This window comes from Lathamus discolor, chromosome 2 (assembly GCF_037157495.1).
Source record: "Lathamus discolor isolate bLatDis1 chromosome 2, bLatDis1.hap1, whole genome shotgun sequence".
NCBI lineage: Eukaryota > Metazoa > Chordata > Aves > Psittaciformes > Psittacidae > Lathamus > Lathamus discolor.
In genome coordinates this window covers 112,715,627-112,743,205 of record NC_088885.1, presented here as the reverse complement: position 1 = coordinate 112,743,205, position 27,579 = coordinate 112,715,627, and the positions used below count along the sequence as shown (strand labels likewise).

General features: G+C 41.7%; 1 protein-coding gene across 12 annotated transcripts in view; it reads left to right on the top strand.

Annotated features, from left to right (window-relative positions):
- ZNF521 (zinc finger protein 521) overlaps positions 1–27,579 on the top strand; it is a 236,040-nt gene that overhangs the window by 72,655 nt on the left and 135,806 nt on the right. For all 12 annotated transcript variants that reach the window (XM_065668152.1, XM_065668142.1, XM_065668145.1 and 9 more), the window contains one exon: positions 24,220–27,572. In XM_065668152.1, the coding sequence (XP_065524224.1) occupies positions 24,660–27,572 (2,913 nt within the window). In that variant the 5' untranslated portion in view covers positions 24,220–24,659. The remainder of the gene's footprint in view (positions 1–24,219; positions 27,573–27,579) is intronic.

Sequence of the window (27,579 nt, the reverse complement as noted above, 5' to 3'; positions counted from 1 at the left end):
AGTTTTCAACATCCTAAATGAAGAGGAATGAATTTTGATTTAGCCTGTCCTGCAGTGGCTTTGCTTCGTCTTTTCTGCAACTGGGAAGGAGGAAACGTGTTCCTCGAAAACAAGAGGTCAATACCCATGAAGTTCAGGTTCTGAACATTAGCATCAGGTTAAAAATTAAATCAGAGATTTACCTTTTGGTCACTCTGTTATCTGTGCAATCAAGGATAAACAAGGAAGGTTGCAATCTTCTGTTTACAGTTTGGTGAGAAGCACATAGTAGAAGGTATGGTTTTGGATTGGATTCTGCAGTTTGCTTTTGGGGGTAACAGGAAAATGTAGTGCAGTGATGATAATATGAATGTGAAAACTGACAGTATAGGGAAGGAAATGTATTTATTCATTTGTATAGGGAAAAGACCTTTGGTGAACTTCATGACAGTGAAGTTAACAGCCATAGTAGCCTCCTTTGCTATTGCCTTAAACTTAATGTTACCCAGAGAAGTGGTAAATGCTCCATCCGTGGTAGTGTTTAAGGCCAGGTTGGACAGAGCCTTGGTCTAGTGTGAGGTGTCCTTGCCCATGGAAAGGGGTGTTGGAACTTGATGATCTTAAGGTCCTTTCCAACTGAAACCATTCTGTGATTCTGTAAACAGCAAAACTGTGTATTCTGAGCAAATACATAGTATGACTTGCTCAGCCTCATTCAGGTGAAGAAGACCAGTAAATTTCCTGTCTGTGAGAAACTGAAAAGCCCTCCCTAAAAACAGTGTAACCTGTTCTAGTTTGGTGTATGTTATCACACTGATAGTTCCTGTTCCAGCTGGGTAGTTGGCTGCCTGTGCTTTGCTTAGAGGTTTGGAGTGACTAGCGGTCCTTTTTCTTGCTTTTGGCACTCTTTAACTGAAGAAGTGGATATTCTGAAGAGAGAGAAGGGGGTGGAAGATAAAAATCTGAGAGATGCCATTTCAAGCAGGGTTGAGCTCTCCTAAATTTGGAGCCAGACACTTCTAGAAAACAGTTTGGCCCATCCTTAAAGAGTAGAGTTGTAGCGCCCAATGAAGAGCCTCCATCTGTCTCCATTGACTAGAGTAGGAACTGAGTCAGCCTGCAGAGATTGGTGTTGGAACTGTTCTAGGGATGCTGCCAGTGGCATTAAATTTCACCCTACAAATCAAGATATTTCGGGGACCTTCTGTGGAAGTATTTCAGAGGCACATTTTATTCTCTTCTCCCAGTAACTTAGTGAAGAGAGGAAGTGATTTCCCTGGCTGCACCTCAGCTACAGGATCACAGTGTAGTAGCTACATATAACATGATTTTGTAGCCAGAATAGGAAAAGTAGTTGAGCTGTATCATCTTCAGGAGGTATACCTGGAAATTGTAATTTAAATTTTAAATTCCCCTCTAGTATTTCCTTTTCCTTGTTTGGTGCTTCATATAGTGAGGTGGTTTTCTGAGCTATGGTTGCTGACTTTCTTATACGAGAATCAAAATCAGCAGGAGAGTGTGTCCATTCCTCCCTGGACATGTAAAACACTCCTAATTGCTCACCTCCTCCAACTCATAAAATTCCCTGTTTTTTTCTAAAAACTGTCTTAATAATATGACTCATTAGAGAAGATTTCCATCTCCATTAAAACTGCTCACACTCGAAGCTGCTGCATAATCATAAATAAAGTAGGTAATGATGATGAGGCTGAGGTAAATTAGCGTTTTTGGTTGATATCGAAGTTGTAAATGTGTTTTCTTGACTGCTAAATGACTGTAATAACCAGTTTACTTTTAGTATCAACATTAGTAGCCATTGCAAAACTCTTCCTAAGTGAAAAGTGCTGGCAATTTGGTGGTCAGTGCCGTACTTGCTGTTGAGTGGATGAGCAAAATCAACGCTGTGTGTGATAAGACTTTTCAGACTGCTAAACTATAACAAATGGCTCAAGAAAATGTTTGTGCAACTCACTAGTAGCAATAGGGCATTTTAATGACAGTTTTATCATATTCTGTATTCTGAGCTTCTGCAACTGTCATTTTAAAATAGATTTTTGTCCAGTTCCTATTGTAGTATGAATGTTTCCACTTCGACCATTCAACACTGATTTGGGTTGTGTGTTTTTGCAGTTTCAGGCTGTATGTTTTTTTTCTCTTTCATTCAGAGGAAAAAAACAGAGTGAAGAATGGAAGATATATATAATTTAGTGCTTTTTTTTCAGTAAATACAGGAAGCTGCATGCAATGAATGCATAATTTTTATGAATTGGAACCTTAAATCATAAATAAAATGTTAATTTGTAGACATGTTTAGTTGTGAAGCAGATGGAAAAATAGAAATGTGCCGGAAAAGTAGTTATTTGCAGAAGCTAATGAAGTTAATTGGTCTCATTTGGCTACACTATTTTCCCAAACCCCCCAAAGACTGGGCTTTTAAATTCTTTAATTAAAAATGAGTAAGGTATGCTAATATTATAACCTTTACTTTTTTCCAGCTTTCTATATACATACATCTTATTAATAGAACCACCCTTAGCAGTCCAATATTAGCAAGCGCATTAATAATGTGGAAGTTCTAAGAAGGATGCCAATATTTTCAAACAATAATTAAAAATTAGCAATCCATGAGTTAGTATTGTGCTTTAAACCCCTAATCGTTATTTCCTCTTCCTGTTTCTACATGATTACAAAGAAAGGACCCGTTTTTCTCCGATTTAGGGAATGCAAATTAAAGTACACAGAACAGTTTAGGTGTGGAAGATTTTAATTTGAAATAGAAATCTTTAAAACAATTTTGATTGGCTGGGTTACAGGCTAAATCTGCAGCAAGATACTGGAAGCATACAATATCAGGGAATTGATACACAGCTGCGTAAGTTCCCTTAAACTGTTTTTTTTACTGGAAGGAAAACACTGGGTGCTTTATACTCTCCTCCTTACTAATGGGTATCTGAAGGAAGAAGTCCATGCCCTGTACTCTAAGATGGCACTTCAGAATGTGCTGTCGTGTTTTAAAGGTGACTCAGGGATACCCACCTCTGTAACCCAGTCATCACAAGTGTGTCATAGAATCATAGAACAGTTAGGGTTGGAAAGGACCTTAAGATCATCTAGTTCCAACCCCCCTGCCATGGGCAGGGACACCTCACATTAAACCATGTCACACAAGGCTTCATCCAACCTGGCCTTGAACACTGCCAGGGGTGGAGCACTCACAGCCTCCCTGGGCAGCCCATTCCAGTGCCTCACCACCCTAACAAGAAAGAACTTCCTCCTTATCCAATCTAAACCTCCCCTGTTTAAGTTTTAACCCGTTTCCCCTTGTCCTGTCACTACAGTCCCTGACGAAGAGTCCATCCCCAGCATCTCTATAGGCCCCCTTCAGATACTGGAAGGCTGCTCTGAGGTCTCCACGCAGCCTTCTCTTCTCCAGGCTGAACAGCCCCAACTTCCTCAGCCTGTCTTCATACGGGAGGTGCTCCAGTCCCCTGATCATCCTCGTGGCCCTCCTCTGGACTTGTTCCAGCAGTTCCATGTCCTTTTTATGTTGAGGACACCAGAACTGCACACAATACTCCAGGTGAGGTCTCACAAGAGCAGAGTAGAGGGGCAGGATCACCTCCTTCGACCTGCTGGTCACGCTCCTTTTGATGCAGCCCAGGATACGGTTGGCTTTCTGGGCTGCAAGCGCACACTGCCGGCTCATGTTCATTTTCTCATCGACCAACACCCCCAAGTCCTTCTCTGCAGGGCTGCTCTGAATCTCTTCTTTGCCCAGTCTGTAGCTGTGCCTAGGATTGCTTCAACCAACGTGTAAGACCTTGCACTTGTCATGGTTAAACTTCATGAGGTTGGCATCAGCCCACCTTACAAGCGTGTCAAGGTCCCTCTGGATGGCATCCCTTCCCTCCAGCGTAACAACTGAACCACACAGCTTGGTGTCATCGGCAAACTTGCTGAGGGCGCACTCAATCCCACTGTCCATGTCAGCGACGAAGATGTTAAACAAGACCGGTCCCAACACTGATCCCTGAGGGACACTACTTGTTACTGGTCTCCAGCCAGACATTGAGCCATTGATCACAACTCTTTGTGTGCGGTCACCTGGCTCTCTATTCCCTATGAAGTTTCCTGCATTTGGATGATTGAGTTTGAGCAACTACTTTGGGTTTCAAAGGATTTGGATAATGTTACACTGTAGGTTTGGAAATGTCTTTGAATACAATGTTGCAAAGGGACATAATTTCAATGCATTTTTTAGGCCCCTGCTGTAGAAGCGAGGAACAATAAACCATCTTTTTTAAGTTAAGAGATCTTGGAACAGGCCGCTTCAATAAATCCTGAGTTTAAGAAGTGAGGTACGTGCTGCAGTGCTGAAGTTGTTTATTCATCTGGAGTGTATTAGGCTCTTGATTAATAAGAAGACATCTGCAATTTTACATAAGAAACAGAGCAGGCAGTTTGGCAATTGTAAGTGGAAATTGGGAGAGAAGAGCCAAACCTATACAAAGTCATTGTCTACTCCTCATTGCCACTGATGTTGATAATAATTATCATTATAGTGGTTACAATATACATATTGGTAATATGTTTTAATCTGAAGGGCTCAGCAGCCATTTTTACAAGAGCCACACATCTTTAGGAAGTGGTAGCTTTTCAGACAGACTATAAAATGAAAAGCTGTCTTTGTGTGCCTAATCTGATTGCACAGGTCTCACACTGATGTCTGACAAAAGTAAACATTTGAAGTCGATGAATTTATATTGATACAAGACTGATGTAAGGTAATATCAAGAATTAGTCCACATCACTTCAAAATGTGATAGCAAAAACCTCGCTAGAGAAGTAGAATGCCTGTCAGGGACACATACTTCATAGGAATAATCTTGCATCTTGAATTGAAGAAGGCTTAAAACATCCAACAAGTAAACTGGACAAAAAGTGTGACTAAAAAAGAAACTGCAGCATAACACTTTGGGTGAGTGTGATGACTGAGAGCCTGACTGAAAGCCAGGAAGTTTTCTTGGGGGTTTGTTTTTTTTCAAATGGAGCACTTAACTAAGCAAGCACATAATTGGTGGAGAAAATAGAACTGTTGTGAGCAGAATTTCAGACAAATTGGGTCCCAGTTAGAAATAGATTGGGAGGTCCAGCAAAAGAAAGCATTAGTAGATTAGTTCCAGGAAGTCACATGAACTGTTAATAAACCGTAAAAGGGCAAATTCTGAACAATTGAAAGTTTCACATGAAGAAAAAATGTTGATAATATGACTCAAATAGTTGATCAGCACTTCTTTCAGTAGAAAAGGGCAAGTTAGTTCTTGGCAAAATGATTGGAAGTACAGGAAATCTTCAATATTTAGTGTTGAAAACTTGACCAAAGCAATCTGATCCTCTTGGCACTGGGAGTTTAATCAAAGTGTAGGGCGATGGTGAAAAGATGCGAGGAACTATGGAGACACATCTGAAAGATTTCCAGCTTTGGCTATAAAGCAGGACTTCACTAAGTTCATAAATTGGAGACTACATGGGAAGCATTCTGATCATTTTGCAAGCCATCTATCTCCCTTTCATGACTCCATAAATATTCGCGGCGACTCTTAATAAGGAAATGTAGGATTAGCAAAACAATGCATGTTGGTTAGCCTTCAAGGCAGTTGCATCTGGAAGTGGGGAGCCATGACATATGATCAAACAGCTCTTTAAGGACCTTCTGCAAGTACTTCTTGGGCCTGCAACTGGGCCATTAAATGCAGAGTAAGTAGTTTCTCTAACTGCGCCCGAGCACAGAGACTTGACGTCCAGCTATATAGTGGACCACTGCGGAACTCATTTTAGCTGAACTGTGGGAGAGGTACTGTTTGGCCACTAGTGTCCATGAAAATTATGTTTTAACATCTGTATTTCCTTTATCATACTGCTGGGCCAGCTGGGAGACCGCCTCTTTCAATGCAATAGTGCTGCAGTCGTACCCTGCGAGATGCCTCCAGCCAGCCAGCTAACAGGGATGGAGCTGGGAGCAGTTCTCCTGGGAAGGGCTCTCACTTTAGGAATGCATCTGCAAGCTCTGGCTTGGTTAACCTTGCAGGCTTTTCTGGAAGAGTGACTTGAGAAATATGGGTTTGTTTATTTTGTATCTGGAGTTAGTTAAAGACGTAATTTGCATTCAGGCTCTTTGAGGAAGTTTGCGGAAGAAGGGAAAGCTTCCTTTTTGGATGTGATTTTATTTTTTTATATATATATATGTATATAAAATACACGTACTGTAGTGACAGGACAAGGGGAAATGGGTTAAAACTTAAACAGGGGAGGTTTAGATTGGATATAAGGAAGAAATTCGTTACTGTTAGGGTGGTGAGGCACTGGAATGGGTTGCCCAGGGAGGTTGCGAATGCTCCATCCCTGGCAGTGTTCAAGGCCAGGTTGGACAAAGCCTTGCTTGGCATGCTTTAGTGTGAGGTGTCCCTGCCCATGGTAGGGGGGTTGGAACTAGATGATCTTGAGGTCCTTTCCAACCCTAACTATTCTATGATTCTATTATTTTTCATATATATTTTAGCTTTCCAAATAGTTGCTTCAGAATGCATTTTGTAGATGCAAGTTATTGGTTAGGTATTCATACTTGGTTAAAAAAAAAGTTTCGTAGTTAATTAGTATAAAATAAAATCATATTGTGCTTTTGCTGAAAATACTATCTGTGGGAAGTTAAAATCCTACAATACAAAGACTCTTTTAACGTAACTTAGTGAAGAGCGGGAACCGTCATGGTAGCATATAAATAAGGCAGATGGAGATAGCCCCTCGAGGCTACGGGACTTGAGTTAATAAACCTTGAAAAGTTACCATAATTTTCATTTTGTATTTTCCTCATGAACCCAAGTAATATAGCTCATTCGTTTTGAATATTACTGCTGGACTCCCAGGCAATAAGTTTCATTTTCTTAAACCCTGCATCTAACCAGATCCAGACCAAAGCTAAAATACTGGTCCTGTTAAAGTTAATAGCAAAATTTCATTGGCTTCAGCAGAGCCAGGATTTTATTCTGAGACTGTAGATTTTAGTATATTAAAGTATTTTGGTAACATAAGACAAATGAAACAGCCTAGTGTTCAAAAGGTTGGCCAGTTCTTTTTCTGCTAGTCCTCCTCTCTATCTGTTGGATGTATCTGCTAATATTTCATTGATGTAAATGACTTGCTAGAAGTTTCCTCAGAGTACCAGTACATCATGCCTGCCACACAGAATGTTGGCTTTTTTGCAGTACATGGGGAAAGGAAGGAATATAGTTTAGCTTATGAAAATGATCACTTTAAATTCTTCACAGAATATGAGTAGGAGCTTGTGACAAGGCCACGCGTTCTTTTTACCTCATGTAAGATAATCTAAGATGATACAAACCACCTCTTCAGTGGAGCACAGTTTTTAGCTTGTGAAGTAAAGTCAGCAAATTAAAATACTTCAGAGGCAGTATCAAATAGTCACAGAGATCTGGAAGTTTTCTGTGGAAATAAAGTGCTCCAACGTGGGGATGGTAAGCCTGGGCTAAAGTAGCAGACATTAGAGCCAAGGAACAAAAGCCAAGTATTTATGTAGAAAATTCAGGGAGAATGCAGCCTTTCTTCAGCCATCCCACTCTCTAAGTAGCAGACACAGTATTGTACCACTGCATTCTAAAATCCCGGCTCACGACTGACTAACACTGAAAAAACAGATCCTGCTGTCATAAAAACACATGTAAAATTCCTGGAAATGTTTCCTGTTACAGGCTGCCTGGTTAGTATAGCCTGCCTGCACATTGGTACAAAGTCAGCAATTGTCTTTGTCGATGTTGTTCATACTCCTTTTTACCAGGAAGATGAAGATCGAACCATAAGGTTATCGGTCTCCTTCGCAGCTGTGTTAGCATCAGATGGAATAAAAAACCTAATTGGCATGGCTGCATTTCAGATTTTTTTGATCACATTTATGCCCCTGAGATAAAAAGCCACAAAACAGGCTTTTTTTCTGCCACTGTAAAAGCCAGAGAAGAGCTTTTGCTTTGGAGTTGATACAGAGTGGTCCGAAAAATGTCCTGCAAGCCAGATCCAGTGAACAGCATGATCCTGCCCGGATTACCAATTTTTTGAAGTCACCCTGTGTTGGGACTGTAGCTCTGCAGGAACAGCTGGTACTGGCTCCTCCTGATGATCAGCATGCTCCTCCTGCACCCTTCGCTCCCCAGTTCTTCACTCCTTAAGCTGCCACTGTGTCCAAGTTGGAAGTGAGGGTGCCTGTCCCATGATTGCAGAGCCTGGCCCAAAAGAGGTGACCCAAAACTGGCATCTGGCCTAGAGCAATTAAATGGTTGGACCAAATGGTTAATACCTTATTCCAAGATGAGCATTTGCTTTTTTCCACAAGGCAGTCTTCCATTATATTTCCTTTTCTTTTCTCTGTCTTTATGTGGGATGTGAGATATCAGGGGAGTTAGAGGTTGAGTTCCATTAGCTGGCTGGAGACATTACAACGTATGATATTTTCATTTGGTCTGCTGTGAACTGTTCTTGCTTACAGGAGGTCTGCAGTATATTTGCAGGCATGTAACATTAGTCTCCAGTAGACATGTTTTAGAGGAGTGAAACTGTGTGAAACACAATGCCACAAGATTGTGGAAAACGGGGGAAAACATTTAGGTGATATGCCTTGAGGCTGCCTTCTTAATGCGCATGAAACAAAGAAGCAGTAAGTGTTCTGCTATGCGGAGAGACAGAGTTTCAGGCTTGTACATGTTGGGATGTATGTTGGGAGTAATATTGACCAACACCATAATGTTACTTCGACAGCAAGAAGGGCCCTAGTTCTACATCCTCGTTGATGAATTTCCAGCTTATTTGAACAGTTTGCTTATTTATCTTGGACAAAGACTATACTGCAGTCATCTGGGCTAGACTACTGTAATGTGCTCCTAATTGTTTCCCTTGAAATTGATCCGGAGTCTCTTTGGGGTGGAAAGCTGATATATGAAAAAATAAAGGCCCATCCATGTAGCTGTTCAAATTTTAATCCCCCAGTTCTTGGGCAGCAGCCTTGCACTCCATGTCCCTGTCTGGCAGTTGCTCTCAGTTGGACATAGTCAGCTTTCTCTCCCTGGGCTGAGTCAGGCGCGGGCCGAAGGCAAGTCTTTCTTGTCCTCGATAGTGGAACTCCCTGCCAGAGCCCCTTGCTGGCTGCCTTTAAGGCAAGCTGCAAGCCCTGTTTATTTCAGTTGGCCTATCCATGACTGTTTTATGGGCTCCCTACCTTTGTTTTTGCATCTGCTACCCTTTTGTTTTTCTCTTTTCTCTAACTAGTCAGGAATTGAATCTTTTGGGGCTGGCAGGTCCCTTTTGAATTCTGTGTGTATAGCATATTGTAACATGCTATTACATTTTGCTTTCTACATTTACTGTTTTGCATTTGGCTCTTTATACTGCTTGGCTTGCAATTGGTGCTTTAGAAAAGATCAAATAAATATATAATTGTGTCAAGTCTTATTTTCTGTAAGAGGGTTAAATCCAGTATCCAAATATAGAAGAGTGTGTTTATGGGGAAACTTAGTAGTGGGAGAATTAGAAAGAAAGCTCCAATTAGAAAGAAAGCTGATTCCATGCCGTTTGCAATGCCATGTTTTCTTTAAGAGAAAACTTCCACTGTAATTAGCAAGCAAGTGCAGCCTACCGGCCAATACATTACCTAACACAGAGCCCACTATTCAGAATTAGAAATAGATGGTGCTTTTATATGCTCCTCTGGAGACTGACGATACTGTGAAGTCCATTATCAGCAAAACAGAAGTCTAAACACAAGCAGAGTCAGGAAATCTTGTACAATAGATGATAAATAGTGATTTGATTCATTGGCCACTACAGGAGGAAGCGTGTAAATGTAATCGTGGAATACAATGGTCTGTGCTTCAAATACTAGAAATGAAGTGTCTATTTTCCATCCTGCATCAAATGATTTAACTGTTATATACATACCTGAACCCATGTAGATGATGTTGTTATTTGTCTTATGCTGTCTGCCAAGGGATCGACAGAAGTTCAGGTCTTTCTTCTAGAAACTGCAAAGGAATCAGCAAAAAGACATGCTTTACCTCACATTGAGATAAGTGAACATCAGCCACGGGAATGAAACAAATAACTAGGAGAAAGAGGAGGTAGCAGCCAACTGCTGTACGAAAAACAAGGGTCTTAGTTCAAATATTGTCAACTGAGAATGGTTTATGGGCACTAAAACAGAAGAGCGAACCCAGGGGTAAGGTCGTGCCACTTTGCTGAGCATTGAGAATCCGGGAAGTTACATATCATCCGTCTAAGGAAGTTCCAGTTGTAAAATACTATCAAAACTCAAGATGTTAAGGGCAACTTAGTCCTACAAAACAGTAAAATTATTAATCACTTGACTAATCCACATTAATCAGTACAGTCTAGTAGCAAAATTGTTCATCAGCTTGATGAACTGAGCAATCCTGCAAAGAAATGAGCCTACTTGGAATTTTAAAAGTGATCAGAGTGTAAAACAGAATGACTGGAAAAGATGCAAAATCTCCTAAAACTCAACATTATCTCTCATCTCACTGTTCCTATTTCATGCATCTGCAACAAGACCAAAAACTTGGATGCAGGCTGGCATTCAGAAAGCAAAGTATTTGTTCTGTGTGTGTGAGAAAAATTAATCTCTCCTTCCCACACATAAACACAAAGAGAAAAATAAAGCTGAAGGTAAACATGTGAAAGGGGAAAGGAAAGTATTTGTTTCTTAATTGTGAGGAGGATTGCTAGGCTTCTAAGAATAAAAGATGTAAATGGGTACAGAAGCAGAAACAACATGCCATCCAGAAATCCAAATGGGATCAAAGATACATTGGAAGATGGGGTAAGAGTCTTGAGGTTTCGAGAAACCTCAAGTGATTCAAGGGAATAACCTTGAATTTATTCAGCACAGCCATCCCACTGAAGCAAGAAAAAATAAGGCAAAGGGTAGTAAACAAAGTTCAACCAGAATTTTTCAGTACTGGAAGTAATAAATAATAGTTGGCGGTGGGAGCTGAGTGCTTCACTGACAAGAACAAGATGACAATAACTAACTCATCCCAGATGAAGAAGAAACTTTTTTTTTTAGATACATGGATGGCTAATTGAAAACGTGTGAACATCAGCAATTATTGAATGAAGAGAAGGCTCTTTCTGTTAGCTGTTAATGATATTTCCACTTGCTCAAAACATATACTGTCTTTATGTTCCCTTCAAGGAGTGGCACAGCATTCCTCTGTCTTCAGACACTCATGCCTTTTGGGGGGTCTCCAGGCTGGAAGCATTCAGAGTATGAGGAAAAGGTGGCAGTGGTTCTGCTGAGGAAGGACTACCGCTTTCTAGAGCAGGTTGAAGACACAGGCTATTGAGTCCTTGCAGAGAATTGTTTGTCTTCTGGTTTTAGACTGCTTTAATTCCTCCAAATTGCTCCTTGAATAATAGGAAAAAGGCAATTTGAATTTCAGTGACAGATTGGACATAACAGGTTGCAACTATTAGGTCTAATTTTACCATACTGAGAAATAAAATTGCCTAAACATAAACATCGATCACTGATGCAGTAAATTAATTTGTACAGAAAAAGTAGTTTAACTGCAGTGCACATTAAACATAGAAAATTCTCAAAATTACAGCTCTCTGAATTAATTTGTACACTTGTTTACTTGTTAAAAGCAAAGCGTAAGTTCCTTTTTTTTTCCTCTCCTCTTTGTGCTTTCACATTGTGAAAAGCAAGGACAGTCATGGATTGCCAAAAAAAGACAGATAGGGAACTGCAGCTGTGGACGTATCTTCAGTGCTGTTTCTTTTTTCTGTTTCTGAACAGGTTAATAGAATGACTAAACACCTCTCTGAAATACTGTTGCATTCTAGCAAGCAAATTCAGCATTTTAATAGGCTTGAGTTATGTTTTGTTAAGAATTGGTGGTATGAAGTAATTACAAAGTTTTATGAGTTGGTTCAGCAATGAGTTTACATTCAAGTGTGTCCTCAGGCTTATTTAAACTGGTGAAATCTTCCAAACTGTTTCATAAAAAATGCCATTCGTATCTTCTTCCTCCGACCACCACCTCTGTTCAAAAACTCTGCACATACCACTATCCCGCATTTTAATATGGTGTCTAGAGATTTAACATAGATACTGGCCAAGTTTTCTTCATCCTGGCAATTGCTATTTATAATGTGCTTAGTGTTTGATAAAATGAAGAAGAACATGCCTTTCTGATTTTAAACCACGGCTGTAATGTTACGGATCATATGCAACCAGAGGTGTGTATATAAGCTGTCTAAAGGTTGCCTAAGTCACAGTGGAACAGGATCTGCCAATGTGGCTTATTTTGATGGTATCTGGTGTCTACTGTTTTCAAGGACAGTAGTTCGATTCGGACACAATTCTGATAAGTGGCAGGTTTTCATGTCTTTAATGCCCTGACAAGGGCATCACTCTCAAGAGAGAGAGGTGAAACCATTTGGATGAGAATTTGTTCCCCTGTCCTTTGTGCTGACACACCAAGATAATGGACAATTAATAGAGAACCTTCTCTGCAGGGAAAGTCTAGGTAGGGTTATCACTAATATAAAAGTGCTCATGAAGTGTTTGGATACAAAAAGGAGAGAAAAAATATAAAACATAATAAAGTAGAAGGCAGAACTGGCACAAGACTTAATTTCAATGACGTATTTTTTTTCACCTGAAATTATGGTGACTGAATTTTCAGCAGCAGCAGCTGTAGCTTTTTAGACCTGGTTCACTGCTCGTGACACCAGCAAAGGACAAGAGGAATCTTGCCATTTGTATCTTTTTTTTTTTTTATTATTTTTGTGGTGAGAAAGCTGGCTTGTGTATTACATGGAGATAACTGGTTAGCAGGGCTGACTGCTCTTGGTTACTGTGTTGTGCTGTAGAGTTCACCCTGGTAGGATACGGAGGACAGGTCTAAATAAACTGCTTCTTCACTTTGTCTTCTGCTCCAAGAATGGGCTTGCAGGATGCTCACCTTCAGTCTCACTGCTTCCATTTAGACCATATGTGGGATCACTTTTCTGGCCCTTGCTGTAGGGAAAGGCTGATTTGCAAATTGTGGCTCTGTGCAACATCCAGTTTTTGCTGCTCTGGGCAATCTCATCAGCTCTTGGTTGCTATCAGAACAGTCATCCACCCCTGAGGTGGCCTGGAGCAGGAGTTGCTGGAGGTCAGCAGAGCACTGCTCACACAAGTCAACAGGCAGTCTGCCTTGGGGATTATTACAGTGGCTGTACCTGTGCACCAGATTGAGCAAGTGATGGTGTGATTGTGCACTGCTGTTGTCCAAGTAAACACAGAAAAGATGTACAGTGTTTCCTGAAGTTAGACAAACCAAAGATTAGTCTAAATTGAGAGTGGAACAGGTTAACTGATCTTTCTCTACCCTAAGCTTTCATTTATCCCTAGCAGCACTGAGCTGTCAATACAGTGTACAGCTACTGATAAGTATGGGTTCTCCTCAGCCTGAAGAGATCTGTCTGATAAGATAAGATGGCCTTAAAAAGAGAGAGAGAGAAAGTATGTTAACTGCTTTGACTGCAAAATACCCCCTGGTAGCCAGAGATAAGACACCTTGAGCTGCTCAGAAGACCTTAGACAGGATGTAAATGAAGCTAATAAAAAAAAAAAAAAAAAGAAAGGAAATAATTTCAAATCCAGCCACTATTCTGCTCTACTCTTATTGCCAGCTCTGACAGCAGAAGGCTTAATTTACTGTATTTCACACCGGGCTTCCATTCTACACTGAGAAGCTACAAAGGGTTGTTTTAGATATAGGCTTTAACAGATCTAAAGCAGAGATCTCTTTATTTCTGGAGAGGCCTCTATTTCAGACAGTTAATCATGAGTTTCAGCAGGCTTTGGTGAATGGAAATTAGAAAAGAAGGAAAATGCTGCCTTTTGCAAAGAATTTTGCCTTCTTTTGTAGAAGTAAATCAATCAAATAAACCTGCATTAATATGAAAGGTCTGAATGAAGCATGTTTATTAGAAACGCAACTCTTACCTTACAAAATTCCACATAGAGGGATTGATATTCTGCAAGATAGGAAGTGGCAGGTATGACAGTTTACATGTGACAGCTTCATAGTAGGATTCAGTCTTCTGACCATTTTGAACTGGGAAATTTGTCAGGTTCCTTTAAAGGTTAAAATGCCTGTAAATTAGTGGAAAACACACACCCGTACCAACCTGTGCCTATCCCACGTAGACATAGACATCCACATGTGTTCCCATTCAAGCAACCTGAAGAAAATGAGGGTCAGGGAGAAAGGCCTGTATTGTCTTCCATGGCATTTTGACTACAGTGAAAAGGTTCCTGAGCAGGCTGTCCCCAGTGTGACTGTGCACACCAGCATGGGTGTTAAGCATTTGTCTGCCATTCTGAGCTCTGACTTGGTTTAAAAACTAAAGTTACCTTTGCTCAGTGACATCACTTTTAACAGCTGTGCAGCACATCTGCACTAACAGCCAGATCTAAAAAAACAAGCCTAAAACGGAATGTAGATAGATTGTAAGAAGTTAGATAGAATTGTTTACCCAAAAACTACCTCTCTGGGTTAGCCCCAGTTTGGTAGACACCTCTTTTTCTGATGAAAGGTTTCTCAGGTTTCTGTGGTCTGGAAGTCTGTACTCACCTCACAAGTGTGAACATCTGGGTACCCATCATCTCTGATCAGCCTGCTGCACAGAGAGCGTTGTATTAAGCCCAGGACATGGTGGGCACTTTCAGCAGAAACTGCTGTGTTCGCATCTTCCCTTTTTAGGGCCAGGTAGGTAGAGAATTAAGTGGTATGAGGCCTTCATTCAGTTCCCCCAGCTTCTGAGGGGATTCAAAGCCACATTTCCTGCCTTGGAGCAGGGGGTTTTCGGTTGTGCAGAGGTTTCTTCCCATAGAAACTGGGCTTTCTGAAGCAAAGAGCTGGTAGGAGCACATTTGAGAAGGAGCTGTTAACCTAATGAGGACGCTCAGTCCAGGGGTTCTTGCAGTCTGGAACTTGTGTTTATTTTTGTTTTTTATCCAGTGCCTCTATAATGTATAAAGAGCCCAGTACTGCCCTCTCCCAGCTGAGTGCCCAAGCTGTGAGGTTGCAGACCTTTTCCTGGTCCCCCCCCAGGGCCCCATGAATCCTTCTTTCTTCGCTTCTTAGGCTCCTGGAGACACCTAAGTCCCTTTGCAGATCTAGGTCCAGGAGTTTTCACCTGTGTAAATAAGACCGCCACCACATCTCTGTCATTCTAAGAAATAAGCAGTTCTGTGTTTATTTACTGTATTTAATTCTAGCGCACTGTAAAATAACACTGATATGTTTTTGAATGTGTTAACTGCCTGCATTGCTTTTGCTTGATCTTAATTTCCTTTTACTTTCCATTCCCTATGAAAGATTTTGTGATCTCTTTGCCAGGGTTTCTTTCAGATGCAATAATTCACTCCTTTCTTTTGCCCTACCTATATTCCTTTCATTCAGTTCTCCACACGTTGCCTTCCTTCTTTTCTTTGTCCTAGTTTAGCCCCCTCCAAAGTGTGCCTTGCTGTTGCTGTTCTGGTCGAGAGGCAATGAAGCAATGAATTGGGGTGGTTGAAAAGTAGGCACAGGTGGGACAGAGAGGCATACATAATAAAAAAAGGGAAAGGCGACCAAGTGTGAGGGACCCCTGCAGCAATCCCTGCAGACCTTCATGATTAAACTGTAGATTAGCTGAAAGAAGGGCGATACTCAAATAAGGACCCAAGGTGGTGCTTGACATCTCAGGGGTTTCTGCCTGCAAATCCTGCCCAGGGGCTCCATCTTTTGTTTGAGCCTCCAGCTAGGGAGGTTTTGACAGCCTGCCCTTCTCCCTGTGGGGTCCTGGGGCTGTGTGGGAATGGGGACTTGGAAGGCTGTTGTGAAGCAGGGTCTCCTTCGGCTCTCAGGGTCTGAGCCTTTGCACCATTAATTTTGGGAAGGAAAGAGAAAGAACAATGCTCTCTGACTTCAGACACACTCCTTATATTGTGACCTGGGAAAGAAAGAAGCAGTCAAGTCATTTTAATACCTGTGTGCCACTGCAAAGTACTTTGATGACTGTGACTGTGTTATAGGGGCAGCTGTCTCTGTAGCTTCTATACACTTCAGCAGCTTTCAAAAGGAGCTGCAGCATGGGGAAAGACTGGAGGGAGAGGGTTCCTGGTCCTATTCATGGTGTTTCCTGGAGAGAGCACGACCCAGTGAAAGCAGAATGCAGAGGAAAGTATTGGAGTCCAGTGAGGAACCTGAACTGTTATCCCCCATCATTTGCTGTTCTTAATAAGCAGTATAAATACTGTTATCAGCACAACAAATTATAATAATTATTTTGTAGCAAAGACCTGATTGACTGAATCACTACTTTTAGTACATGAGGTTGTTATTATACAGATTCTTAGGAGATCATTATTATGTGCAAGTTTGCTAGGGTAGTTGAATGGGTTTTTTGCTCTCCCATTATCTTGACTCTAAATGTAATTACTCTCAGGGTGATTTTTCCTGACCTTAGCTTCAGATGGAACAAGCCTGGTGGTCTCTGACTCATACTGTACAAACAAACAAAAACAACTACTAAAAGAAACGGCAACTTAACAGCGGAAGAAATACAGTGTAAATGTGTTTGTCGCATTTAAGCAGTGGACAAATGAGCTAATTTGAATCGCTTAGTGCTTGTATAGTCACAACTAAACAAGCCCTGTAAATTAATTGTGTGACATGCGATTCCCAATTATGTAAAGCAGTATAATAAGCTTTGAGGATGGTGACTGTCATTAGTTATATGTACAGGACTGTGGAAAATTACTTATGCTTTCTCTTTGCCTAGAGAGGCACAAAATAGCAGCTTCCTCAAGCAAGCATAGGGTAGCTCTGTTTTCTTCTAGTTGCAGACTGGTGTTTGTGCATGATTTGAAAGGTGGAGGAGAATGTGAACTGCTTACATTTTCTTTAATTTGGCTGTTGAAGATGGAATTCATTGGGCTCCGTCTGTTCAAATGAACTTTAAGCAACAATCAAGGAAAACATTTATGCTCCTCTCTACATATGTAATAGTAATATGTCTTCTGAAGAAGACATAATGGAACTGGAGGCTTAGGTTACCTTAGGAGAGCAATACAGGAATGTTAACTACTTATGTAAGCATTAAAGGCGTTTTATAAAAGCAAGCAGGTTTTTCCTGCGAGGTATTAAAGTGACTTATTTGTTGTTTCTAGGAGCTGCCTTTCTTCTAGTTATGAAATTTGAAATGGGGAAACCTCCCTGCCAGCTGTCTCAGTTCTGTGGGTCAGAAACCTCTGTATGTTTCTCCCCCAGTAATTTAACTGTTAATGCATTTAATTGGTGCTCCCAAAGCAGTTTTGAAATATTGATAGATTTTCAAAAACATCTGTAAATTATAAATAATTTTTAAAGTTCACATTTCTCTTTTGAATGCCCATTACAGAGTATTAGTTTTCAAGCCATTTAATAAGTGATGAGACAAATGAGTGAGTTTAATGTGGGGGGCACTGATGTGAAAAAAATGTGATGGTTATATTAAAGTTGCAGCTTTTCCAAAACTGTGTACTTCTCTGTTAAAAGTAAATGGAGAATACTATGTAATATATTTTATTTAGGGTGATTTTAAAGGCAAACAGGATCTGCCAATTCTATTAAAAGCTTCAAACCCATAGTTTGCTTCAGTGACATATATGTTAGGCCACTACTGAAGTCATGGCTATGCTTAAACACTATCCTTTGATCTTCTAGTTATTTTGATGGATTCAGCACACAGCACAATAATGTTTTATTTCAGCAATATCTAACCTCTTTGTTTACTATTTATTCACACCTGCATATTCCCCTAAGATTCCTTATCTCATTTCCAAGGTAGCCCTGCAGACAATTAGTGGTGATAATAATATAAAATGTGTCCGGCACTAAAACCTGAAATGGCCATTACAAGTAAACTATATGATATATAATAAACACTCCACTCAATTACCTGCACAAAAATGCAAGGATTTAGAACTGTGGAGCTCTATTACACATCCAGTTAACTGACCTACCTACCTGCTATTTAGTCCTTTTCTTACAACTCAAATTCTTTTAACACGCCTGCTGGTAGATTAGCAAAGCTGTATAATTGTACGTGCTGTCCATCCCTTTCAATATGTGTGTATGAGCAGAGATACATGTACACAGTGGTATCTGAACAGGTCGTTGGCTGGTGGTGGGACAACAGATAATAACTACACAACAACTCAATGCGTATGTGTACATTCATAATCTGTATGCCAGTGGCAGTAGGTAGTCGATGTGTTTATGTGCTGCTGCCTACTTGATTTGTCATTTTTAGTGTCTATTCCTGCCCTTTGTAACCTGTTGTTATAAATTCTGTACCTGTTAAAGAAACCTTGCTATTTAGCCCTTCAGATGGTGTCCTGGGGGATAGTTGTGTGACCAGTCTGCCATTACCATTAAGGGGGCAAAGGAGTGAGAATGTATCAGCAGGACCTGGAGCTGTTGGGTGTCTGTCCAGCTGAACTGCTGGGCTTTCTTTTTGCTCAGATCCAGCAGCTTAAGCATTTTGCCAGCTCTGCGTTTCAGGGGGAGAAAGGATTTTTCTTGCAGGGATGGCTCAGACCTGGGAGATGCGGGTTCTGTTTCCTCCTTTGCACAGATTACATTTGTAACCTGAGGCAAACCTCTCCAGCTTGTCTGTGCCCCAGTTACATGAGCAGCAAAATGGGGAAAATGGGAAACTGCTGCTTACAGGATATAGAAAGTATTAATTTGTTCGTATTTGTAAACTCTGTTCTATGAGAGGAACCTTATGTATTACGGCACATAAAGGTTTGCTGACATTTGCTTTAGGAGTGTGGCCATTTGTCTGATGACAGCAAAAACATGTTTAAATCATACAGAAAAATAAGCCATGATAAAGCAAGTGTCCTGGAGCGTATTCCAGCCAAAGCGTGCGTATGTCAAAAACCTTCCTGGTGACTAAATAATGTTTTTCTGAAGCAGTACTGTTAATTCAGTCAGCAGCAGTGGGGATAAGATCACTTTTAAGACCTCACAACTACTGGGGTTGGCACATGAGGGGCTGGCTGCTGACTCCACAGAGGTGCTTTTGTGCTCTGATGCTTCCCCCTTCCTCCCTCCCTTTCATGGGATAACTCCTTCTGGTATTACTTCACTTTCTGTTAGTGAGCACTTTCCCCCATAAATATGACTGAACAGGTGTTACTCTGCTACTAACTGAGTTTCCAGCTGTCCTCCTCCAACACAGACCAGGCAAAATTTGTTGTTTCATCCTATTAGACAGACTAGAGGACTATCAAGCCCGAGATGGAGGTCTTCCTCGCAGGATACGGTAGTTTTGATGCCAGAAGATGGTCAGGAAGGCCTGGCTGGCTAACAAAGACAGTCCTTCAGCTGCTGGGTGTAGTTCCAGTTTTGCATCCCCTTTGGCAGCAGCACAGAGGCTGCTGCAGTGTGGCCAGCCAGCAAAATTAGGAAATAAGGACCTCTTTTATTTACTCAGGCTGCTGAATCATGGGCATTCCTGTCTGCTTGGAGAAAAGTCAGGCAGCTCTACTTTCCACTGGAAGTCTCAGGAGTGCTTGGTACTTTCATCTCAGAGTGTTCACACACTTGTTTTAATGTGCTTTATGGAAATGCTGAAACTCAGCAAGTACAGTCGGTGTAGAAAAACATCTGCACTAGCTATTCACACACATTTGCATCTTTAAATAGACTTTTAGGCCTTGTAGCCGATTTCCAGCGAAGTTTTTTGGTTGTGAGTGCTAGAGCTTTCTTGGAGTCAGTGAGTGTGAAGTGACTGGTTCCAAAAATTAAAAATTTACATGGACACGTTAAGTGCATCACATTGAAACGCAGAATCCTTGCCATAACACAAGAAAAGCATTTACACTAAACAGCACTTTGCGGGTGCCGAAGAGAAAAATCAGTATAGAAAATACAATTTCAAACGCCATAAACACTCTATTGAATACCTGGAGCCCTATTCTGCCCTCAGATGGATGTGTGCCACTGCTGGGGACTTGTATGTGTGCATCTGAATTTGGTCCAGAGTATTTTCAGACAGCTTGTTATAGCATTAAAAATCAGTATTTGTAATGTTGACATAGCTCAGTGGGTAGGTGTCTACAGATTTATATACACGTGGCTGTATATACAGAGTAGCAGCAAACTGTTTTTTTATGAGAGCGATCAGCAAAAACGGGTTTGAAGTCCTTTAACCCTACAGCAGATCAAACTTCATCCCCAGCACAGAGCTGGCTTTGTGGTAGGTGCCATTGGGAAAGTGGGAGACAAGTCCACATCCTGACCCTGTTGGTCAGCCATGGGGACCTTCCCCTTAGCTTCTCCATGACAGCTTTGAGTGCCCAGGCCTGCTTGCCTAACGCCTGCGCACATGGAACAGCCTCAGTGCAGGGTAGCAAGTCATGGATCACTGCCATTTTGAAGGACATGCTCTTGTATGGGGCAGCATTTGTGTGGGGAAGTGGGGGGAGATGGCAGACCAAGCAGTGCCATCACTCACATCCTGCTGTAGCAGTAGTTACCCTTAGTCCAGGCTTCCTCCTTGATCAGTCACTGTCCTCAGACCCATTCCTAGACAGCTCCTAAGCTCATGAGGCACGCTAGTCCCTCACTCACAACGTTCCCAGCGTTCAGGTTGAAGCCTACACAGCAGAAGTCACTGCAGCGAAGCATTTCCCTTGTCGCAGAAGGAAGGTTTCAAAAGTCCTTCTGCACGTCGCCGACAGCCGGCACGCCGGGCTTTGGGAGCCCTTTGTGTGAGCGCAGCCCAGGGGCCCTCCTTCCGGAGTGTGGTGGCTGGCCGCCACCCGTGCCCCTTCCACACTGGCTCTCCCCCGCCTCCCCGAGTCGGGGGGAAGCGTGTTGGCTCCATTGTTAGGCTCGTACTCAGGAAAATCCTGTTGTCCTCCACCGCGCGCTGTGCGGAATTCCCCCTGCCTTGCTGATCCTTCTCTGGCTCCGAGAGATTGAGAGATGGTCACATTTCAAGTAAAAAGGAGGCAAATCGAACTTGCAAGTGGTTTGCTCTTGTCCTTTTTGCACAAAGAGAATTACTCTGCAGAATTACTACAGGCTCAGATTAAAAACACAACAGTGAAGTGACACACAGAAACATTTATATTTGCCAGGTGGGAAGTAGGTGCCGGCTCTGTGCAGTAGTTATGCTATTCCCCCTCTGCTTTCCTTACCTTGTGTAAAAGCTGAGGAGACTCCCCCAGGCAAGACAAGGAGAACTGGGTGGGGGAAAGAGCCATTGCTTATGCTGTGGTCATGCTCAGCGCTTGATCATGACCCTGCTGCCAGCCCGACAGCCCTCTGAGATCCACAAGCCGGAGGGAATAGTTGTATAATAGGTAAAACCAGGCAGGCAGTGCCGGCAAAAAGGAAGTGATTTACTACTGTGTCAGTGATGGTACACTATTTATAACTTACTATATATTCCTCTAAACATTTGTACAATAATATATCATTTCTGCATAGGATATACATTTTAATACTAAATTTGGTTACAAAATATGTTGCCTAGGCAGTCACAGACTATTTTTCTTCACTCTGTTGCTTGGCATAAATTCCTGTTTATCTGCCGGCAGTGTTTATATGTCAGACATATATTTGATGTTTAAAGGACAAAAGGGTTTTCCACTTAAAAGACCCGGCTGAAAATACTCATTTAAAATAAGATTTTTAAATGTAGAAAAAACCCCTAACATCTTTTTCTCTGTGAATAGCTGTTCCACTGTTTTGATAATTTCCAGCTTTAGAGTCAAACCCAGCAATTTGGAAGGGCAGTACACAGATTTATATTAAAAGTCTCCTGTGAATATTGCAGTCATTAATGTGCCAACTTAAAAACTCACCTGGCTGGTATTATTTAGCATGTATGACAATGAGTAACTCTGCTTCAGTACATTGGGAAGCATTTTAGCCGTTGATAGTACTTTTGCTGACAGGGAAAATATTTATTTTTCAATTTTTATCTTAAAAACACAGACACCTTAGTTTTCAGCTCAGAGACATGGCACTTGGGCTAGGGTTTGGGTTTGTTATTTAAATATATACCATTAGTGCGGATTTGTTCGTAGGTACATGCAGATATACATCCTACTTGTGTGTGGAAGGTGTGTGTAATTTGTGAAACCCTCCTCTTCAAGACATAAACAAGAGGATAAAACCCCGTGCAGTTTCCAACTTATCCTGAAAAAGCATTGTGTCAATGGGCAGGCATCCAGCAATGGTGTTTGGTTGTTTTCTCAGAGTTAGATGGTTGCCATCTGGCATTGATAGTGAGATGGCGTTGTCATCAGTTTCTAGATGCAGGAAAGGAATGAATCCTCATCTGTTTCCTGTGGATAAGCAAGAGGTTGATAATCTAGTAAAATCTTGTTACCTTAAAGAAAGCAGGCTTGGAATTTGTTTACATAATACGGGCCAGCTCTAACTTTTATGTCAGTGTAGTAAATTTCTTGAGAGAAGGCTGGAGATGTTAAGAAACTTACTGCTTTGCAAGAACACCTTAAGAAAGATATTTTTCAAGAGGTTTATCTGTCTTTTTCTGTGCTGTTACTGGGGTCAATTTTACTTTTAAAGAAGCACCACATCTGGAAAGGAATAGGAGGATTATTTGATGTACAGTAATCTTTCAAGCATTATTTTCGTATTTTTAAAGAAGTTTCAGGTTAAGGTGAATATGGTGATTGTAGTAATCTGCGTTTAAAGCAAAACTGTACAGGACATCTGTTGAAAAAAAAATAGTTACAACTTGTCATGCCTAGAGATGAGGTAATATCATAGATAACTAGTTCAATTTATTATCTGGCTAGCGTTTCTGTTTTGTCTTTTCTTTGTTACTCATAAATCTTTCAGCTTTTACCATAGTCATTCATCATTTTTCCTGTTTCCAGTTTTTACAAGTTGCTTTGTCTGTGATCACCTCACAGTACCGGTTCTGCTGGGCTGAGGAAGTTCAGCTGCCTGAGGCCTTTGCAGAAAGGAAGAAATGGCGGGCAACCTCTTGAACCTAAAAAGGAAAAGAAATGCTGCTCACAACTGACCCTTTTGAAACTTTCTCATTTTCCTTGATCCTGGCTGTTGGTTTGGTAGTTTGTTTTGCAGATTTAATGACCCAGCTGTCGGCATTCAGTAACTGAATTGTATAGTTACAGAGAAACCTGATTGCACTTTATTAGAGAAAACATCATTGTTTATAGTGTTGTGCTGTTCCTCCCCTGTAATTTTGCCTATTGTTTAGAATAACACCCAAGTCTCTTTCAGTAATAGCCTTTAAAAGACTTCTGCGTTCAGAACCTATTTAAAGGTAAAAAATCCCAACTAAACCTGTGGCAAAGGAGGGGGAATCTTTTCATTAAATATTAGGCATGTGGGTTGACTGTATTAGTTTAAAATCGTTCCTGTAATATTTTCTCCTTTCCTTTGCCTCTTCAGATGCTCACATACTATGCAAATCATTTTACAATGGATACAAAGGAAACATTAAATATATTAAAATCTGCATTTTAATAAAGATGTCAATGTATAATACATATCCTGCAACTGAGAAAGAATGATAAAAAAGCAATAAAAAGTTAATATAGGCACAGAAGTATTTAATAACTTTAAATGTTTTACACTCTGATAAAAATAAAAATGTGGTCTTGAAGCTGTTGGATATAGGTATAAAAAGTATCCCAGTCAGAGTTTAATGCGTTTTAGCTGTTTGGAGTAGCAGATCTTGCTAGCTAGTAGCGTTGTTCATACACATTCTTCATCAGGAACTGTAGTGATAGGACAAGGGGTAATGGGTTAAAACTTACACAGGGGAAGTTTAGATTGGATATAGGGAAGAAGTTCTTTACTGTGAGGGCGGTGAGGCACTGGAATGGGTTGCCCAAAGAAGTGGTGAATGCTCCATCCCTGGTGGTGTTCAAAGCCAGGTTTGACAGAGCCTTGGGTGACATGGTCTAGGGTGAGGTGTCCCTGCTCATGGCAGGGGAATTGGAATTAGGTGATTTTAAGGTTCTTTCTAACCCAAACCACTCTATGATTCTATGATTTGCTGTCCTCTTTGAACTGTAGGGATTAAGCTTGTGGGCTTGTTTCTTTCTCATTTCAGATGGAGTGGATGTTGAGGATGACCCCACTTGCTCGTGGCCAGCATCATCACCTTCTAGCAAGGACCAGACTTCCCCAAGCCATGGAGAAGGTTGTGATTTTGGTGAAGAGGAAGGAGGTCCAGGGTTGCCCTATCCATGCCAGTTTTGTGACAAATCGTTCAGCCGCCTCAGCTACTTAAAGCACCACGAGCAAAGTCACAGCGACAAGCTCCCTTTCAAATGCACGTATTGCAGTCGTCTCTTCAAACACAAACGGAGCCGGGACCGCCACATAAAGCTTCATACAGGAGACAAGAAGTATCACTGCAGTGAGTGTGACGCAGCGTTCTCAAGGAGTGATCATCTTAAAATTCACTTAAAGACTCATACGTCCAACAAGCCATATAAGTGTGCCATTTGTAGGCGTGGATTCCTGTCGTCTAGTTCGCTGCACGGTCACATGCAGGTTCACGAGAGGAACAAAGATGGCTCTCAGTCTGCTTCCCGGATGGAGGACTGGAAAATGAAAGACACTCAGAAATGCAGTCAGTGCGAGGAAGGCTTTGATTTTCCTGAAGACCTTCAGAAGCACATTGCAGAATGTCACCCTGAGTGTTCCCCTAATGAAGACCGATCTGCTCTTCAGTGTGTTTACTGTCATGAACTCTTTGTAGAGGAAACATCTCTGGTGAATCACATGGAGCAAGCTCATAATGGTGAGAAGAAGAATTCATGCAGCATTTGCTCTGAGAACTTTCATACTGTGGAGGAGCTGTACAGCCACATGGACAGTCACCAGCAGCCAGAGTCGTGCAACCACAGCAACAGTCCATCTTTGGTAACTGTGGGCTACACCTCAGTCTCTAGCACCACTCCAGATTCGAATCTCTCGGTGGATAGTTCAACAATGGTGGAAACGGCTCCTCCTATACCAAAAGGTCGTGGAAGGAAGCGGGCCGCTCAGCAAGTGCCAGATATAACTGGTCCTTCTAGTAAACAGGCAAAAGTTACCTACAGCTGCATTTATTGCAACAAACAGTTATTTTCCAGCCTTGCAGTTCTGCAGATACATCTGAAAACTATGCATTTAGATAAACCTGAACAAGCCCATATCTGTCAGTATTGTTTGGAGGTATTGCCATCTCTCTACAATCTGAATGAACATCTTAAGCAAGTCCACGAAGCTCCGGACCCAGCACTGATTGTTTCTACCATGCCTGCCATGGTGTACCAGTGCAACTTCTGTTCCGAAGTGTTCAATGACCTAAACACCCTTCAGGAACACATCCGATGTTCACATGGATTTGCCAACCCTGCTGCTAAGGACAGTAATGCATTCTTTTGTCCCCATTGCTACATGGGGTTTCTTACAGATTCTTCTCTGGAAGAGCATATTAGACAAGTCCACTGCGATCTTAGCAGTTCCCGTTTTGGCTCCCCTGTGCTTGGAACCCCAAAAGATCCAGTGGTGGAAGTATATTCTTGTTCTTACTGTACTAATTCTCCAATATTTAATAGTGTTCTTAAACTAAACAAGCATATCAAGGAGAACCATAAGAACATTCCTTTGGCACTGAATTACATCCACAATGGAAAAAAATCCAGAGCCATGAGTCCTTTGTCTCCTGTGACCATTGAGCAGACCTCTTTGAAGATGATGCAGGCCGTTGGAGGTGCTCCCCCTCGTCCTGCAGGTGAATACATTTGTAACCAGTGTGGTGCTAAGTATACTTCCTTGGATGGTTTCCAGACTCATTTAAAAACACATCTTGATACTGTCCTGCCAAAACTGACCTGCCCTCAGTGCAACAAGGAATTTCCAAACCAGGAGTCTCTGCTGAAGCATGTTACCATCCATTTCATGATCACCTCAACCTACTACATCTGTGAAAGCTGTGACAAGCAGTTCACTTCTGTGGATGACTTGCAGAAACACCTACTGGACATGCATACATTTGTGTTCTTCCGCTGCACCTTGTGCCAAGAAGTTTTTGACTCCAAAGTCTCCATTCAGCTACACTTGGCTGTGAAGCACAGCAATGAAAAGAAAGTATACAGATGTACATCGTGCAACTGGGATTTCCGCAATGAGACTGACCTACAGCTTCATGTTAAACACAACCACCTGGAGAACCAAGGCAAAGTACACAAATGCATCTTCTGTGGCGAGTCCTTTGGTACGGAGGTGGAGCTGCAGTGTCACATTACTACACACAGCAAGAAGTATAACTGCAAGTTCTGCAGCAAAGCTTTCCATGCTATCATCTTGCTGGAAAAGCACTTAAGGGAAAAGCATTGTGTTTTTGAGACGAAAACTCCAAACTGTGGAACGAATGGAGCATCTGAGCAGGTTCAGAAAGAGGAAGTGGAACTCCAGACCTTACTGACGAATAGCCAGGAGTCTCATAACAGCCATGATGGCAGTGAAGAAGATGTGGACACATCTGAGCCCATGTATGGCTGTGACATTTGTGGAGCAGCTTATACCATGGAGACTCTCCTGCAGAATCACCAGCTTCGAGACCACAACATTCGACCTGGAGAAAGTGCCATAGTGAAGAAAAAGGCAGAACTCATTAAAGGGAATTACAAGTGTAATGTGTGTTCTCGTACATTCTTCTCTGAAAATGGGCTCCGAGAACACATGCAGACACACTTGGGACCGGTGAAACATTATATGTGCCCAATCTGTGGCGAGCGGTTTCCTTCTCTTCTGACTCTTACTGAACACAAGGTCACGCATAGTAAGAGCCTGGACACTGGAAACTGCAGGATTTGCAAGATGCCCCTCCAAAGTGAGGAGGAATTTTTAGAGCATTGCCAAATGCACCCTGACTTGAGGAACTCCTTGACAGGGTTCCGGTGTGTGGTGTGCATGCAGACAGTGACTTCCACGCTGGAACTGAAAATCCACGGCACGTTCCACATGCAGAAAACTGGAAATGGTTCTGCTGTGCAGTCTACGGGGCGTGCACAGCATCTCCAGAAACTGTACAAGTGTGCTTCTTGCCTGAAGGAATTCCGCTCAAAACAGGATTTAGTGAAACTTGACATCAACGGTCTGCCATATGGTCTGTGTGCTAGCTGTGTTAATCTCAGTAAAAGTGGTAGTCCAAGTGTCAACATCCCTTCAAGCAGTAACAGACAAGGCATGGGCCAAAATGAGAACTTGAGTTCCATTGAGAACAAAGGCAAGGCAGGGGGATTGAAGACGCGATGTTCTAGTTGCAATGTTAAATTTGAATCAGAAAGTGAACTCCAAAACCATATTCAGTCAATCCACAGAGAGCTTGTTCCAGACAGCAACAGTACACAGCTGAAAACACCACAAGTATCTCCAATGCCCAGAATCAGCCCCTCCCAAACTGAAGAGGTAACCC